At 32.5% G+C, this 19,734-nt stretch overlaps 1 protein-coding gene across 6 annotated transcripts in view; it reads right to left on the reverse strand.

Moving 5' to 3' along the window:
- The window catches only part of Gpo1 (glycerophosphate oxidase 1), a 115,090-nt gene that overhangs the window by 81,268 nt on the left and 14,088 nt on the right, over positions 1 to 19,734 (reverse strand). For all 6 annotated transcript variants that reach the window (XM_035374917.2, XM_035374914.2, XM_035374916.2 and 3 more), the window contains 2 exons: positions 3,237 to 3,361; positions 3,048 to 3,145 (listed from right to left, as the gene is read on the reverse strand). In XM_035374917.2, the coding sequence (XP_035230808.1) occupies positions 3,048 to 3,145; positions 3,237 to 3,361 (223 nt within the window). The remainder of the gene's footprint in view (positions 1 to 3,047; positions 3,146 to 3,236; positions 3,362 to 19,734) is intronic.

Genomic DNA, 19,734 nt, shown 5'->3' on the forward strand with positions numbered 1-19,734 from the left:
ACAATGCGTACAGCGATGAAGCCAGACACAACATTTGCATTTTACCTTATATCCAGTGAATCAGCTGCAGAAAATTACAATCGCTAATACAGCCTTAAAAGGTCAAGCTCTCAGCTGGTACAAAGGAACTGGTAAGTTCTTGTTGGGGGATCCAGGTTCAGACATGTATAATTGTGAAAACTTCCAAGTCTGTGTTGCTAAAAGTTGTGAAAGACCGGGCGAAGCTAGATTTGGAATTGTTTAGCAAATATCAAATCAGTTTCGATGATTTGACAGAGTTCATTCTACAGAAAATTCAAGTATTCAATCTATTGTACGGGAAGAGGACAGATAATGAACTTATCAAGGTGATTTTACTCTGTCTACTATCATCAGCTTAATATTTTCTTGAAGTCCACAACCCACAAACATTATAAAACCTCTTCCAGCTTGCGGTGAAGTTTCAAAACAGAAGAAATGTGGAGAATGCACGTGCAAATCAGTTTCTACAATATTCAAGGTTTACTCCGCAGAAGAAACCACAAATTCAGCAGACGGAAAAGCAGAATTTAAACGAACAGCGGTGATCAAGAAGGGGGCATTGTCACCGAGTGGGAAGAAAAGTCACTCAGAAATCCACTTAAACCCAGGGGTGATGTAAAACCTAGCCTTGTCAGAGACAGATATTCTTTTGAATAGCATGCCAACCACTGCCCTCCTGAACACCACAGCTCAGCGTTAATTTCTTTCACGAGGTTTCTTTAAGAAAAATTTTTGTCGTTATAGGCTGTTTAAAACCACGGGATAACAAGTAATTGCTGCCCAAGGCAGGCAGTGCATATGTTTGGGGAAAATTGCACTGCATGTAGAAATTAAAAACGAGGTGTTAAAAGTAAATTTTTTAGTGGTTAAAGATTTGCTAACATCCATAATATTAGGGGTTGATTTCTTATGTGCAGCTAGCACGAATCTTAATTTCCAGAATTCTACGTTGCAGGCACACATGGACCCTGTGGAAGAACAGGAAGAGTCTATGCCACAAATAAGCCCGAACTAAAAAGGGCTGTTGGATGATGATTCTCCTCATCAAGGATTTGGCAATTGTACCAGTTCCTAAAAACCCCAGTCGCCCTTTAAAAGGGGGAGTATATAAGATATATCTCCCGCCTTCTTAGCGAGCCTTCATGGTGTAGTGGTCTGCACGCTCAGCGTGTAATTGAGAGGTCCGCAGTTCGATTCCCGGCAGAGGTGATGCTAATTTTTCATCTATTCTGCTTCCAAAAATTACCTAATGTCTCTGCAAGGAATAAAGCAAAAACTTTCATGACTAGTTAACAAAACCACTGGTTAGTTATTACGTTTGAGGACTCTGAGCTAGGTGGTTTTAACAGCTAAATTGATAGCGATTTCAAATCACGAATTCAAAAAGCATTACATCAGTTTACTATTTATAAATGAAACAAATTCATATTTCTTTTTGGTCCCAAAACACACCTTTACATGCATTCTTTTGAATAAAACTGCAGAGCACTAAAAGCTCTGGTGACTTTATTCTTGAATAATAAACAGAAATTCTCATCATATGTGTATCATTAAACTAAATTACATGCAAATATTTTCATCATAAGCATTCAAACTGTGCAATGAAATTAATGAGCTTATTTTAATTCAAAGTTTCACTAATAAAAGCTAATAGTTAAACGTATAAAATTTAGTGAAATACTGATAAATAACACTCTAGCTTGGCACAAAAAAGAAAGATTGCTAAATTATCTGGTCACATCTACATATATTAAAACAGCATGCCATGAAATGGATACGTTGGATTTGTGTACTAAGAATTACGAAAAAAAACTAGGCTATGTGCCTCCAGCCAAGAAAAGTTGTTTCAATTAAAAAAAAAATGGTTACTGTAAAACAAAATTTCCTAATTACAGTCTTCTACTTTAAAATTTTAAAAAGACATTTCTATCTTCTGGATAGGAGAATGACTTCATATTATAGGAGTTATGATGGTTACTGTAAATCTCTGACATCAGAGCATCACCTTTTCTCAAAAACCATGGACTAGTAGTATTTACAATTGAGTAGTATAAGCAAAATTCCTATTTTTACATAAAGGCTTGTTAAAAATCAATTAGTAGTATTTTTTATCATTAATTTTAATTTATAGTAGGTTTTCCAATTATTACCACAGTTTTTCAGAACTCAGTAAGCTACACAACCAGGAAGTGCATGAAGATAAAATAAATAAATCTCACCCTTCAGGTTCTAGCTTAGAACTTGAAAGATAACATACTGCTCTTCTTCTAATGCAAAATATACAGACAAAAAACTACACAGATGATTACAATCTGTATGTTGCAAAACTCACCAGCCATTTCATTTAAAAAAAAAAATATTTTTGCATTATATTTAAATAACTGTTGAAATCATCAATTCAGCACAAAAAAAGTCAAACTTGAAGTGAAAATGTCCATTTCATTGTACTCAGATCCTTAACAAAATTCAAACATTATTCCCATAATTGATTTTGTAAGGCCTAATTACTGAAAGCAAAGATGAAATTACACATAAAAACAATCAAGCTTAATAATGAAGCCACTCCAAATCTCCAATGCATATAAACTCAACCACATAACTTGAAAATGAATTTTTAATATGACATTTTCCATATTAAAAATAATTGATTTTTTTAACTTGTGTTTCCTTTCCGAGTATAAAACTATGAAGTATCTATACGAATATACAGTGCACTGTTCTAATATTAAAGATAAATGAGAGATTTCATGAAAAATAGATTGGTAACAACATTTTCCACTGGAAGAGGATTTATTTTTATAAATGCATACAGCAACATATGAACTCAAACATTAAAAAAGAAACTTAAACTTCATAAACACTTGACAGTTTGAAGTTTCAGACAGTCTATGAGAAAATATTCTCATTTAAACTGGCATTATGAAGGAACTATTTAACTCTGAGTTATGCAGTTGTATTCCAACCATTTTAATTGTATTGCAAACTGAAATTAAACATACCACACTTTAAACTGATATTTTACCTACCTATAAATTGGCAGCATAATTGGTAGAGGATATGAAAGATGTGGTGCAATTGCTAAAAGATTGGCTCTCTCATGAAGTGCTTCTTTCACCATTCGATACTGAAAAATAATTAAAAAGAAATCCAAAAACAGTGAAACCACATTTTCTTATCTTTGTTGGCTTTTTTCTCAGAATAAAGGAAAACCATACTTGCTCAAGATCTAACTGCAAAATAGCTTTCTGCAAATAACGAACACCACCATGAATCAGCTTAGTACTACGACTACTTGTTCCAGAAGAAAAATCATCTAATTCAACAAGAGCAGTTTTTAAACCTGAAAAATAAGAAAATTTAATATAGAATGTCCTTAAAAGGAGAAAAAAATCAATAAAGAAAAAGGAAGATGCATAAAAGAAAAACTTGTAAAAACATTTTTTAAATATGTCAATGCAAACAGCAAAAAAAAAAAAATTACATGATATGACATGTCTGAAGAGATATGATGATTTTACGAGATTTAGAAAGGGGATTTCAAGACTAAGCATACAAATAGACATGTCCAGTCATGACCCAAAATCCATTAACTGAAAAATTAGGGCATGCATACTTTCCCACAAATCATGAAAGTTGGCACAGAACTCCCCCCCCCAAACCTGCAGCATTCATTCCCAAGTTTAAGGAAACATATCTCTTTCTATTTATCTGGATAATCAATAGATACAAGCTATGGATATAGCATAGAATTTTGGAGCCCTTTGAAAAGGAAACATGCTTTTTTTTGTCCTCAGGATTGCATATTTTGAAAATACTCTACTGCATGCTGTTCCATAGAAGGTAAGTTCCAAATTTTAATATTTTTCAAAATGCAAGGGGGGGAATCATAGCTGTTAACTTCTTTCTTTAAAAAATAAATAAATTTTCTTATCAGGAATTAAATCAGGTTACGAGAAACCAAGATAAAGATCTTATGAGAGTGTTTGAGATTATGCTTTTCCATTGTTAGCATTTCATTGTCATCAAACAACTGTGATTTATCACAGTTGTTTGATGACAATATGTTTGTCAAAAATGGTCGATGGGAAAAATATGCAAGTACCAAAATCAGATAGCTATTAAATCACAGTTGTTTGATGACAATATGTTTGTCAAAAATGGTCGATGGGAAAAATATGCAAGTACCAAAATCAGATAGCTATTTTGTGGCACAATACACCTCATACAGGGACAAATAGCTTGCAAAAAAGCTTTAAAACTAACTTCGCTGTACTACAGCAACAGATGACCTTGAACTACTGAACTCACTAATGCCCAAATGAATAAGGTGTTGAACACTAGCTGTCTGACTAAATTTAAAATCCCAGTGAAAAGGCTGGCTGTTTATGTCATAAGCATTTCTACATGTGTAACATAAATACGAGTCAGTTTCCCTTAAAAAGGCTTCCATGAAAGCATCTCTTCTAAATGACAGACCATCACTGTGTGCTTTGCCGTATTCAGTTAAACAAAAATAACAGCAATCTTGAAATATTCAAAAGTTAGTAAGTGCCTTTATTCTGGAAATAATGCACTGAAGTGACTGCATTCTTTATTTATATTAATGAAGTAATGAAATTACTATTGGCATTTATTACTTTGAGCTGTATAATAATTACTTAACTCTTCATTTCCAAAACCCTTAGATGGAAAAAAAAAAAAAAAAAAAAAAAAAAAGCCTTCTGGAAGATTGAAGAACATAACAATACATTTTAAACAACAGGTTAATGTAATGCAGAGTTGAAATACATTTCATGACTGAATAAAAACTACAATACTTGAAGTGTTCACGAGTAACATCAATTCTATTTTTTAAATCTTTTGAAAATTGCTTATATATGTATTCCATACAGGATATATAGTTTTCGGATGATTTAATTAGCCAATATATATTATAAGGATCTCTTCAAACAAGTAAACAGATAAACAGATAACTGAAGAAAATTCAAGAATCCTAGCAAATATGATCAGAAAATGAAGCAAAATTACAATGAACCTATTATTTGATTATGGCAAAGCATATTAGGGCCTATGGAAAAGAATGCTTTCATGGTGAACTTTTTAAGGTTAATTTGACCCATATCTATATTGCACATTACGAAAACTATGAAACATCATACAAGGTATAGAACTCAGGTGGTTGAATTACTAATGTTTTAACGGCTAACAAAATTTTTAAAAAACTTATACAAAGTTAACAAATGTGCTAAGAAATTTATAAAATTTCCAATCACACAAGACTTCCATGCACAATTATTTTAAATCATACACAATTACTTTATTTATGTAGGCATAGGACAAACTGTGAGCTATCTGAATTATTTGAAACTCATCATTCTGCACTTCGAGCCAGTTTTAAAAACATGAATCTAAATATTTTATAATTTAATGGATTGTAATATTTATAAGACAGTATTCTTGTAGCACATACTGACAAAGACTGCACGACAATACCACCCCCATAAACATTAATTCAATAAAATTGAACCATATAAATATCTCTCTTTTTAAAAATTTATTAGAGTTTTGGTATTTCTTCTTGTTCAAGCTAGAATAAATATTAATCAATCCTACTTGATTTAATCAATAAAATTATATTGTAAAACAGTGCTCAGAAGTTAATAAAAAAATGGACTGCAGATGTATTATCAGTTTGAATACATTACTTTCATTAGATTGCTGTACTCATGGATTTAAGCAACTAATATTCTTAACATACTTTTCAGTCTGTATCATAATGAAATATTTCCATTAATTGATCACAAGAACTGCAAACTAAAATCTAGATTAATCAAATTCACTCCATTCAAATAAAATTAGAATTGAAAATATTCCATTGTATATTAACATATGCCATTTGCTTTTCAGAAATAACATAATAGCTGCAACATATATTTTTAAAATTAAACAATTAGATTACATTTCTATCAATAACATAGTTTTTTTTTACATTAGCTTGTATCCCAAAAATTTCATTGCCACTAAAAGATCTGAGATACCAAAATTTTTTTAAGTTGCCTTTTACTCTCCAATATCTGAAAACTAAAAAATCAAAACATACCTAAAGTTTTTCATATTATATTATATTTCATATTCATACTTAAATGCTTACAGTTTTAAATGATTGTAAAAGACTTTTAAAAAAGTATACTATGTTACTGGAAAAAAATGGGTACTTATCAGTTATACAATGGGAATCGCATAGTTTTGGCAACAATTGTTTGGTACCATGAAACAAAACATCAAAAGTTAAGTACCACAAATCAAAATAAACAACAAAGTTATTGAGAAAACTTAAACTTACTTCAAAAGAAGTGCATTCTACAAGAAAGACAAATTCTGAAAAAAAAAATTGCTCATAGAACTTCTATTTTCTATTCGCTATTGTGTATATTGTCTTTCCCTTTTGTATAGCTGTACGCAATAGCAAATTTCTATTCGCTATTGTGTACAGCTGTACAAAAGGGAAAAACAATGCTGGAGAGTTATTACCAGAACATTGGATTATTTTTTTTAATAATTCAAACATAAGCTACAAAAAATTTAACACATATAATTACATCTAGTGCCACCACAATGGAATTGTGTGGCAATTATTTACAGAAGAAAAGGAATAGTACTTTCTAAATACCAACAACTTTATTTTCAACAGTCAAAAGGATTGCTATGCTTTTGGCATACGTTTGACTTTAAATGTAAGAATCCAGTCAATGCAAGCATGCATCATGCCAGTGGATTATATACATCAGATTTAATCATCATCAAAAGGATTGCCATGCTTTTGGCATATGTTCAAGTTTAAATGCAAGAAGCCAGTCCATGCAAGCATGCATTATGCCAGTAGATTTATAAGCTTCATATTTAACCATCATTTTGCTGAAAATTATCCACCTGCAGCTAAAGTGTAAATTTCGGTCATAAGATTTTTTTCACTACTTATGTATTAATGCAACCATGTCACAATTTGGCGATTTTTTTACAGCTAAAAAGGTAGAAATTACTTATGAGGTGCAAGTTAGTGGTTTTCATGCATTTTTAAAGAAATATTCCCAAACTATCGATATTTATAGTAAGTCAGTAAGCATTATCAACATATGAAAAGAAAACATACTGTACCAATTTAAAATACAAATTTTAATTATTAAACGAGGATTATGGGATACATTAAGAAAACAAAACGCATTCATATTCAGATCTTTCTGTAATTTTGTGCCATATTCTTCTCTCGAAGTATACAGCGAACGGTTTTCTCTTAAAAAAAATCAGAGAACTGCGGAGACAGCTTCATGCAAACCTCGACAACAGCAGCTATCTCACAGTTTCTACCACGGCTGGCGAATTCCACCTCATGTTTTAAAATTAAGTTTAAGGCAAAAAATATGATTTGTTTATAAAAATCAGTGAAAACTTGGAATGATGGAAAAAAAAAAAAAAAGAATGCAGACAAAAATGACAGTGCTGTTTGACTGAAGAATTGTACAGTCAAAAGTCGTTAATCGGGACTCGTCGGGACTTCGGCGATTCTGGATTATCGATTTTTCCGGATTATAGATCATCAGTTTAAATCTCGTAAGATGGCATGCAGAAATTCTAAAATTAAAAATATGAAACCGTAATTTATGAAATAAAGAACAATTATGATCTAAAGGGTATCAAAATTTACAAAAAAAAAGCTTAATATTTATTTGTTTACTTTATTAAACATTTCTTTCAATGCAAGTTGTTTAAGTTGCTTTGTTTTATGTGATAATACTTTCTCTTTAATTCTATAAACAGACATAATTTCTTGTTCAGTTACAAAGTTCCGCTGTTCAAGTCCCGTTAATTGCTTTGCCGAGAATACCGACTAACTTGTCAATCGAAATTTTTTTGTTTTCACTAACCTCTCTGTCACATTCTTCATGTCTTTATCCATTTTTTGCAGCAATTCCACTTTTTGTTTGTTGGACATCGAAACATACTTTTGTAGATCTTTGGAAGTTCCAGCATCGGAAATTCTATTTGACATAATCGAAAGTTCAAGTTTACTTTTATAACATTGCTCTTACAGTCTGCAAAAAATAATAAGCGGGATCCAATTCAAAGATTGAGGAACAACGCAATCATTAACATTAACTGAAATAGATAATTAGAGCTTACACTGTCCGTTATACATTAAACGTGCAGGCGAAAACGTATTCTGCACTTGCGCACACGTATATGCGCAGTAGTCAAGGTCTTATGCGCACGCGTAAAACGCCTGTGCGCATGTGCCAACGCAGCACATGCACAGAAAGTTTTTAGCTTTGAGGTCTGGATTATGGGTGTCCGAATTAACGACTTTTGACTGTATTGAGCATGATTACCAGAAGAATGGTTATACACATGGCTGCCAGAGTTTGGCACATTCTGAAAATTTGTGAACTTCTACTATGGTGGTTGCATTAATACCTAAATACCTTTTTTTCATTTAAAATTTTAATTTCTTGTTCCTTACAAAATGATTATTTTTATTATTATTTATGAAAAAAATGCCTATGAGCCATAAAATTAGAAAATTTTTTCTCGCCAATTAGCAAAATCACCAATGTAAATTACAGACATTTGTAGTCCTGCAGATAATGGATGATTAGAGGAATGACTTATTGCAAAATATTACTTATTGCACAAATATTTTTTACTTCATACTTTATGTTTTAATTTGGTATTTGTCCCTAAAATCAATCAATACATTTCCTTCGAAGTGATTTTTCTATTTCTTGTGAAATAAGAATAGAATCTAAACAATTATTTCCTTTAGCAATCTTATACCAAACTACTTTAATCTCAAAGTTTTAGTGCAGTTTCTTCCACTGAATGTAAATCTTACAAGCAAATATTTTGAAATTGAGAAGATAGGAAATATATAAGATAATACAGTACAAAGTCCGTAATCCGGACGTCCATTATCCGGAATGATCAATAATCCAGACCTCAAAGCCACAAATTTTACACATGCGTGTAGAGAATGTGCATACATTATGTGCGTATACTTTAAGCATGCGCACGCTGAAAGAAATAAATATTAAGCTTTTTTTTGTAAAATTTTATACCCTTTAGATCATAATTGCTTTTTATTTCAAAAATTATGGATTCATATTTTTAATAGTATAATTTCTGCATGCCATCTTACCAGATTTAAATTGATGATCTATAATCCAGAAAACCCCCTAATCTGGAATCGCCAAGTCCCGACGAGTCCGGATTACAGACTTTGTACTGTATATAAGAAAAAGATATAAGATAATATCAAGAAAATCTGCAAGATGAAAAGTAGATGCAAGATTTGTCTGAAGACACACATGCATTAAAAAAGTAAAAATCTTAAAGGTTTCAGATTTAAAATTACGTCCAAAGGGGTGTTTTTTTAATGTTTCGTGTGTTGCCTTTTATTTATTTGCACTTAAATCATAAAATTCAGTTCAATAGTAATGTCGCAAAATAATTTTAAAATGAGCATATCTTTAGAATTTCCGATACACAGTTCTGCACCCTAGAGATAAAAAGGTTCCCCCCCCCATAGAGTGTTGCCATTGCTCGCTCTGTTAATCAAAAATTCGTTAAAGATTTACAAAATATGAAATCGATGATAAAACAAATTCCAAATTTCAATTTTGGTCTTCCACATGCCCATATTTGTAGGAGGATTACATCATTTAAAATTCGATGGCTCTATGTACCGTTGTTTTATCACAATGCGAGAAATATACATACATTTATGTAGATTTTTCATTATTTAATCTCTTCAAATATAATACAGGACTCTAACATTTGGTGGCAGCAGTTTGAAGAGTGAAACTGACATTTATAGTGATTCAACACAAAATCACAAAACGAAAACACTAGTCCTTCAGGGACAAAGCCCTTTTGGACTAAAAAAAACCTAATGAAAATGGTGTTGATGCTTGCTAAAACCAAACAATTATTATGTATATGGTTGCCCGATAAGTATTACCAAAATGTCACAGATGTTTTGTCACCAAAAAATGATTATCAAGAATATGTGGCCCAGCATAATTATAAATACAGCACAAAATCTGAAATTTGGAACCACCAGGCCTTTACAGAAGCTGGATTCTGGAAATTTCCAGATTTTTAGATTTTAAATTTAGAAGTTGACATGTAGAAATTATAAAATTAAAAATATGAAATAACTGTTTATGAAATAATGAAGCATTTATGACCTTAAGAAAATCAAAATTTACGAAAAAAAATGCTTAATTTTTTTTGTTTTATTAAACATTTCTTTTGGTGTAAATTGTTTAAACTGTTTTGTTTTAATACTTTCTTTAATTTAAGAGATAGACAGAATTTTATGTTTAGTTACAAAGTTCCATTGTTCATGTGCTATCATTGCCATGTCAAGAATACCTACTTGACTATTAATCGACATCCTTTCATTCCCAAAAGCCTCCTTGTCACTTTCTCCACTATTGATGGCAGTTCTTTCTGGATTTAGAACCAAACTACAGATTTCCATCTGTTAGTTGATTGCTGATTGGACCATCATGCTTGCAATGAAGAACTTCTGTTATTATTATCTCCATTTATTGTCACTTCTCCACATTTCTTCACAAACTCCATTAAATGAAAAATTTCGCCTTCTATAGCATTCAAAAGCTATGCCCCCCAAAAAAAGAACATTGTTTTACCTAATTTTGAAACTGCACTTTTCTAAACATGAATAGTACTGCCATTTTCCTCTCACCAAGACCACTATACAAGGCAAGTTCCAAACATGTTTTTGCTTTGCATATACTGCTACAGCTCCACAATTAGAAACTTCTTTTGATATATATAAGTATAAGGTAATTTTGATTGGATAGCAATAATAGCTTTCAAAAAATAATAAGCTGGAACAAATTAAAAAGTTAACGAAGTGCACTGTTTCCTATATTAATTCAATTTAAGTTCCTTAAAATCTAATTCTTCTTCTCAATCTCATGGCTTTGCAAACAAAAGAAAACCAGTATAGGCAACATCTCACTCCAAATGTCCTGGGGCTTTACTTACTGTTTAGGGCAGAAAGAAAAATGTTAACTCCACCTCTACTCACACAAGGGACAAAAGCATGGTCATGACTAATTTAATGTATTGTCATTGACCATGGTGTAATTCCCCAGCCAGCAAATGTCTGAAAGTGGGCATACAGGTACCTCAGTGAGTCAGGAAAAAAAAATTCTTTTACTGACATCTAGGATTATAGGTTATTATATCTTAGAAATAGTACTGCCATTTTCCTCTCACCAAGACCACTATAGAAGGCAAGTTCCAAACATATTCTCAGTTCCTAAAATATGTAATTTTTTTTTTTTTTTTTTTTTTTTAATTTTTAAAGAACTCTCAGAAGAATTGGCCTGTATTCCAAAGGTCCTTTTATTAGATCATTCTGTATATTGGACACTTGGATTTTGTACTGTGTACACTGCGAAAAAAAAAGGGGGCAGTTCTATATCTCCCGTTCTACTGTCCCAATTGACAAAATACAAATTGCGTTTTTTGTCTTTCGAAGGCGCGACTTAGGATATATATTAGATTTATGTATAGCATTGTTCTAACATAGGTATTTTGGCACAAAATCGGACTTTTCTGAAACAGCATACCAATTTTTTTCCATATTTCAAGTCTACAACTCAAATTATGCCTAGCTATCAATTTTTTAAAATTCGGTGTGAAAGTTACAGAGAAATTCAAAAATTTATCTTGGCATAATTTTATCCATTTGCACCATGAATAATTCACTTGGCGAACTTCTTAATAAATGGCAACTAATTTTCCTTTCCCTTCCATTATGCCGGGGCGGAAAAAAAGGCACCTCGTTCTTGCCTTTTTCATTGCACATGAGTGGAAAAAATGTCACATCGTTCCTACTTTCAAATAATTTTAGCAAAGTGTCTAAACCATATTTTGATGTTTTATCACTTTCAACAAATATGCCAAATTTCAAAATGCGCCAATACATAAATTCACATATATCCTCAGAAATTTTGAATAAAAAACTGCAATTTTTTGCAGGCATGCTTAGGAATACGTCTACTTTAAGATGATGGTAAAAATTTCATAGATTATTATTCAAAATTTTTTTAAAAAAACTTGTAAAAATTATTTAAAAATACAAAGTTAAAAAATATATCATAAAAAATGGGTGAATTTTATTTGGAATGAACATGAATTTCGAAATGTGAAAGGAAGAATCAAATAAGTGTAAAAAAAAAAAAAAAACAGAGATTAATAAATATATACCAAACTCAACATTGTAGAGCTAAAATTTTGAGAGCCAATTTTTTTTAAAAACTACCCATGCGATTTTTATGAAACTTAGTAGTTTGTCGTAATTTGAGTTGTAGAATTGAAATACGGAAAAAAAATTGGTATGTTATTTCTGAAAAAGTCAGATTTTGTGTCAAAACACCTATATTAGAACATTGCTATATATAAATCTAATACATATCCTAAGTCGCACTTTTGAGACATGAAAAACACAATTTGAATTTCATCCATCGGGCCAGTAGAACAGGAGTATAGAACTGTCCCCCTTTTTTTTTGCGCAGTGTACCTGGATTTCGCATTGATTTTCTACCGTATATTTCAAGGACAAAAGTTAGTTTTGTGTTTTACTTATTTTGCTTAGTTGATTGCATTTTATATCCTACAGTACAAAGTCCGAAATCCGGACTCGTCGGGACTTTGGCGATTCCGGATTTGGGATTTTTCTGGATATTAGATCATCAGTTTAAATTTTGTAAGATGGCATGCATGTAGAAGTTATAAAATTAAAAATATGAAATTGTGATTTATGAAATAATGAAGTATTTATGATCTAAAGGGTATCAAAATTTACAAAATAAAAGGCTTAATATTTATGTGTTTACCTTATTAAACATTTCTTTCAATGTAAGTTGTTTAAGTTGCTTCGTGTTTGGTACTAAATACTTTCTCTTTAATTCTGTAGACAGACATAATCTCTTGTTCTGTTACATTGTTGAAGTCCTGTAACTGCTGTTTCAAGAATTCCGACTAACTTGTCAATCAAAATCTTTTCATTTTCAGTAACTTCTCTGTTACTTTCTTCACTAACGGTAGCGGTATTTTCTGGATCTAGAACCATACTACAGATTTCGCCATTCATTAATTGATTGATGATTGAGAAGCATTGTCATCACAATGAAAAACTTCTTTTATATCACCTTCATTTATTACCGCTTCTCCACATTTCTTTACAAAATCAGTTAATTGGAAAATTTAACCTTTGTTTTGTGATATTCGAAAATCTTTAAAATTCGTGGCTATCATCATCAAATTTAACTATCCTTAACAATACATATTTGGCTATGCATCCTGAGCTTTTCGACTAATGACAAGTTGTTCCGTTATCTTGCTTTTATCACACGCTGAGACAATTAAGCTGAATTGTATTAGTTTAGTTTTATCAAAGTTCTGAATAAATAAATCCTGCGATTCGGTGCAGCTATACGAGCCCTGGTGCTGGTTTTGGGCTTATGTGAGTAACAAATCAGTTATTCTTAATGAAGTGCCAAAATTCTGCCTGTTTGTATACGAAAACACAGACAATAGATTACTTAATAAAAACCAACAATTTGGTTAATATGATCAAGGAATTATAGAAAGAACTTTTTAAAACTGAAGTAAAATCACTAAACAAAAGACAAAATTGCCAAATAAGGTCAAAATAAATTATACATTTGATAAATGAGAGAATATGTTGTCAGACACCTTGGTTTCTTTCAAGTCATTCATTTGAAATTAGGCAATTTGAATAACTAACTCAATTTCAAGGCAATCGCATTCAAGTCTATCTTCTTCAAAAGCAAAATGACTACCATATATTTTGTTTTCACCTTTGTATGAAAAAAATTACAAAAATAAAAATCTCCACCATAGTAAGTTTGCTTTTTAGCTTAATTTTAAATCTTACTCTGGTACTCTTCTAATCTGATGAACAAAGGAATTTGTTTTCCAAGTTTTACAAAGATCTCCTTGAGTGACCAGCTTAATGAAGCTATAACTTGCCAGTGGATTTCTGAAGCAAACCAAAGTAAATCAAGAGATAAACTTTGTGAAGATCATTATGATGAACTTGGTGAATTTCCACCAAATGCTTAAATAGGGGATGCCCTTTGATTAATAAGATTGGAAGCAAAGCACCGATCAAATGCTTCCCAGAAACATTATGAACATAAATGAACTTTTGCATAACACTTGCAGACATTCCGCTCTTAATGTTTCTATCCTAATTAAAAATGTTGTGAAAGTACATATTTATATGATTCTAGCTATATTTAAATTCATTACATTTCATAGCTAGTTCGAAGGATATCTTTTCTCATCGTTTAATATTATCAAAATAGCCATGGCCTACAGTGGCTGAGCAGTAAAGATGCTGAACACTGGTAGTTGTGTCTGAGGTTTGAATCCCATAAATGGGCTGGCTGCATGGCATTTTTATGGTTTTTCCCATGTGTAATGTGTATACGAACCAGTTTCCTTTAGAAAATCTTTCACAAAGGCACCCCTCCCTTTATGCAGATAGCCCTTGAATGCTTTGCCATAATCAAGTAAATCAAAATCAAAATAGCCATGGACAAATGTGATGAAACTGAATAATGTATACTGTATGTATTAAAAAAATATCAAGAAATAAATTAGTAGAATGATTTAACAATCCATTTGGCCAGGCTGCATGTATGCATCCAGGAATGTTTTTACTGACACTTCTAAATAATCACACATACATGCATTTGTGTCCACACAGAGTTGGGAGAAAAATACACTGATGGAAAAACAAATCCCAACACCCCCCCCCAAAAAAATAAATAAATATAACGAAATTCCGGCAATACATTTGTTTAAATAACATATTTAATTGTTTAAATTTCAAGACCACAGCTTTATGCAAAAGCGAGAATCGCCACTTCAAATGTGAAATGTTGGTACATTAATATCTGGTTTAACCACTAGAATTTAAAATGGAAGCAGGCAAATGTGCATGCATTCTGTTATAGAGGTGTGGAATGTCAGTTTGTGGAATGGAATTTAGTGCCTATCGCACTTGGTAAGTCCATACAGTTAATGCTGGTTGTGAGTGATGCTGAAGTTGTCATCTAATGATGTTGTTGTGTATTATTTGTTTCTTAATTACAAGCTTTAAGTTGATTGCTTACTTAATTCAGTTTGGTCAGTAATCGAAGTTAATTTTGCTTTAGTTGTTTAAAGTTGGTTGTAAATTTTAAACCGTAACTTTGGTAAACCTTAAAATTTAAGTTGGCAGCTTTAAAAGTTTTTTTAAGTGAAGCTGGTTAAGTTTAATTTAGGGACTTAAAGTTTTTATTTGTTTTTTGTACTTGTTTGTTTTTGACCCTTAAGGTTGTTTGACTTTATTAATTTTTGTTGTTGTTGCTGCACTTTTGGTGTGTTAATTTTAATTTTATTAAAGTAGCTTAACTTTTACCCACTTTCTATTAAAGTTTTCTTGAATTCATATTTTCTGACTGGTGGTAATGTCAATCAATTGTAAAAGAAACTCAATCTTGAAAATGCTTACACATCTTTATTTCTTCTGAAGAAAGAATTTTATTATGTGTGTATTTAATTGAACTTAATTGTCAAATAATACAGTTAAAAGTCTTTAATCTAGACTCGTCGGGACTTCGGCGATTCTGGATTATCAATTTTTCTGGGTTATAGATCATCAGTTTAAATCTGGTAAGATGGCATGCAGAAATTATAAAATTAAAAATATGAAACCGTAATTTATGAAATAAAGAACAATTATGATCTAAAGGGTATCAAAATTTATGAAAAAAAGCTTAATATTTATTTGTTTACTTTATTAAACATTTCTTTCAATGTAAGTTGTTTAAGTTGCTTTGTTTTTTATGTGATAATACATTCTCTTTAATTCTATAAACAGACATAATTTCTTGTTCAGTTACAAAGTTCCGCTGTTCAAGTCCTATAATTGCTGTGTCTACCGACTAATTTGTCAATCGAAATTTTTTCGTTTTCAATAACCTCTCTGTCACATTCTTCACTATCGGAAGCGAATTATAATGACGAGGGATTTGATTTAAATCATATCAAAGACGGAGTACATCAAGATGAAATACTACATTTAGTAAGGTATTATAAGCCAAATAAAATAAAAACATCTGCCCTGAAGATAAGGATGTAGTGCTGACAGATCAACTTCCAATTCATTGCGTGCCGCGGCATTAAAGATAAACAAAGTTTAGATAAACGAACGTTAAAGTTTAGATAAACAAAGGATATGCCTTTATCCATTTTTTGTAGCAATTCCACTTTTTGTTTAATGAACTTCGAAACATACTTTTGCTTTGTAGATCCTTTACATATTAACAAATATATATCAGAAATTCTATATGACATAATCGAAAGTTCAAGCTTACTTTTATAAAATTGCTCTAATAGTCTGCAAAAAATAATAAGCTGGATCCAATTCGAAGATTAAGGAACAACGCAATCTGCAACATTAACTGAAATAAATAATTAGATAATTTTAGCTTAGCTTATACCATCCGTTATACATTAAACGCACTATATGTGATGATTACCATATTCTATTCTACACCCCTTTGCTCAGGGATCTCTAGCAGAGAACTGGGGGGGATTACTTGCGAGGGTGAAAGTTTGTATGTTAGGTTTCTCGCTGTATTGGATTTGGCTAGTAGAGGCTAGAGCGTTTCGTCATCCTGTCGCAGTGGCCTTGGAGGCTACACTGCTGGACAGCAATGTGTGCCAACAACTGGTTGCCGGAGAAGGTCTTTCCCCTGAAAAAATCACCGCTTCTTTCTTTTCGGCTGCCGTGCTCAGCGACTTTACATCACCGCTCTTTGCTAATTATTCAAGATTTCGCTAATGGGGAAAAGTGGTTGTTGCATAGTTGGAGGGGAGACAAAGCTGTGAGCGTGAGATCGAGGCAATAAACTTGAGAACCTGCAAGCAAAAGAATTGCTGAGAAAGATCCTGCCGGACAGAAAAGGAGCTATGAATTGGCCAGAGCTGGAGGAGGACCTCGACTAACTGAAGAACTTTCCACTCACCTCTACCATTTTCTCACCTAGCTTGATGGGAGCATGTGTAGCCAAAATAGATCTTTCTGATGATTTCTGGTGGACGAGCCATCCAGGGGTGACATCAGTGCTTCACGACCTCTACCACCAAATTTAATTTTGTTTATTCCTTTTACAGAATAGCGTGTCATAGCTTCTTCGTTCATGTGGAAAATAAAAATAATTTCCTGGTGTATTCCTCCAGTGAAAAACATCTACTGCAGTTAACCTGTTCTCAGTAACTTGGGCATGTTACCTAAAATTAATTGTTAAGCAAAATATTCACTCCCGGTGTAAACCGGTTTTCTGTGTTATCCTTCTTGAATAATCCTTTTTCAGTATTAAAAGATGACTTTGCTGTTATATTACTTATCCTTATTTTTACCATTTTCAGTTGCATGAAAGTTCATATAGTGTTTATTGCAAATTAAAGGAGCAGGGCCCACCGCTGTTGGTTGTGTTAATTAATTATAAAGGTATGTTCCTGTTTATTTGTTTATTTCATTCATAATGTTAACATAGTCGATCAACTACCACCTAATGTTGTAAGTGTAATTCTATCATGCTACTAACAATAAACATTAGTTAATTTTCCTTAATTATGCTTGTTGTTTTAATTTTAATTAATGTTTTAACAATGGACTAGCTAAATTTTAAGATGGGTTATTTCTCACTCCACAATGCAAACCCTTAGATATTTGACATTACTGAATTGTTGAATTGTTTATGTTAACTCTGATATATGCACATTTGATTGTGGATTGTAATTTACACAGAAATGATGTCATATTACACTATCATGAAATTTCTCCTTGAAGAAAGTTATAATGTGTATTGAAGAAAAATACACTAGTTGTTCTTGAATATTATTTACACAGTGATGATGACATATTGCACTAATGTAAATGAATATTGTTCTATACTTAATATAGAACAATGTCCCATACATGCTTAATTGGAGATAGATCTGATGATTTGGCAGGCCAAGGCAACATATTGACACACTGTAGAGCCTGTTGGGTTACAACAGTGGTATGAAGGCAAACGTTATCCTGTTGGAAAATAGTTCCTTGGATGCTGTTCATGAATAGCAGGAGAATAGGTTAAATCAGCAACGTACAAATTTACAATCAGAATGTGTGGGATAACCTCGAGAGTGCTCCTGCTGTCATATAAAATTGCTTCCCACACCACAACTCCAGGTGTACGTCCAGTGTGTCTACAGGGCAGATAGGCTGGTAGCAGCTGCTCACCTGGCCTCCTTCTAACCAACACACGGCCATCATTAGCACCAAGGCAGAACTGGCTTGGAATACAGGTAGGCAGAAAACACACGGATCTGCATTCCATCCTCCTATGAGCTCTAGAGTCACACTACTGACATTGCAAATGGCAGTGGTTTGGAATCAGTGGAATGCACGCTACAGGGCATTTGGCTTGAAGTTGTCCTTCAAACATCTGATTTGTAACAGTTCACTGTGTCAACATGGTGCCAACTGTAGCTGGAATTTCTGCTCCAGACAGAGTATGATGGGACACCGCAATACATCCAACATGGCAGTCTTCCCTCTCAGTAGCACCATGTGGCCACCTGGAACCCAGTCTTCTTGAGCGAGTGTTTTCCCATGACCACCACTGGCAACAATTATGCACAGTGGATACATTCCTGCCAAGTCTTTGTGCAATATCACAGAAAGAAAATCCAGTCTTGTAGCCCTATTACACAACCTCATTCATACTCACTGAGCTGTTCAATAAAGCTTCTTTATCTTCTTAACCTTTTCCCGGGGGCTGAGACATATGTATCCCATACTAAGGATACAGCAACTGGGGGCTCGGGACAGTTTGTCATCAGTGGCAGGGGTAGGAATTCTAGTGCTTGAGGCTTGATGACTTTTTTATAAAACCCCTCAGAGTACGTTCTTTTGTGGCATTCCGCTAATGAATTGGGGAAAATTGTCCTGTTCTGAAACCACATGGCTTGTTTGCAAATTTGGTATCTTCCAGGAAATATTGAGATAAGAAAATAAAAAGAATAATTTGTTACTTCGATTCTCATGTGTTTGTGTTTTCAGGATTTTTCCTTGTACAAATACGATTACTATTTCTTTCAGTTGATACATATTTTTTTTAGCTTTAAATAATGGTTAAACGTAAAAGATACCTAATGAAAGATGAAATTTCGGATATCGGATGGATATTCAGTGGTGGGATGAGTTGGATGAAACATTTGAAGACAGCGATTCTGATTGCTGTGATGAAAGTTTTTGTGATGGCAGAGAAAAAGGATTTTCTCCTTCTACGGATCTATGAAATCATATGGAAGACAAATTTCAAAGTTCAATAACAGACTCAAGAAATGACTCGAAATGCCTGGTTGTTCGTCTGATCAGATTGGTTTATCACTTTCAAGTGTAAATTATGAAGCATAATTTATATGGAAAACACTATGCGATGATTTTGCAACTGCAGAAGATGTAATAGTTCATGATTTTATGGGAATATCAGGACTAAAACATGGATTGCATTATTCAATTATGGCAAAGCACACGAGGACTAGCTGCCT

Source organism: Stegodyphus dumicola, chromosome X1 (genome assembly GCF_044657685.1).
Source record: "Stegodyphus dumicola isolate Sdum_Otavi_A_Nest chromosome X1, ASM4465768v1".
Classification (NCBI taxonomy): Eukaryota; Metazoa; Arthropoda; class Arachnida; order Araneae; family Eresidae; genus Stegodyphus; species Stegodyphus dumicola.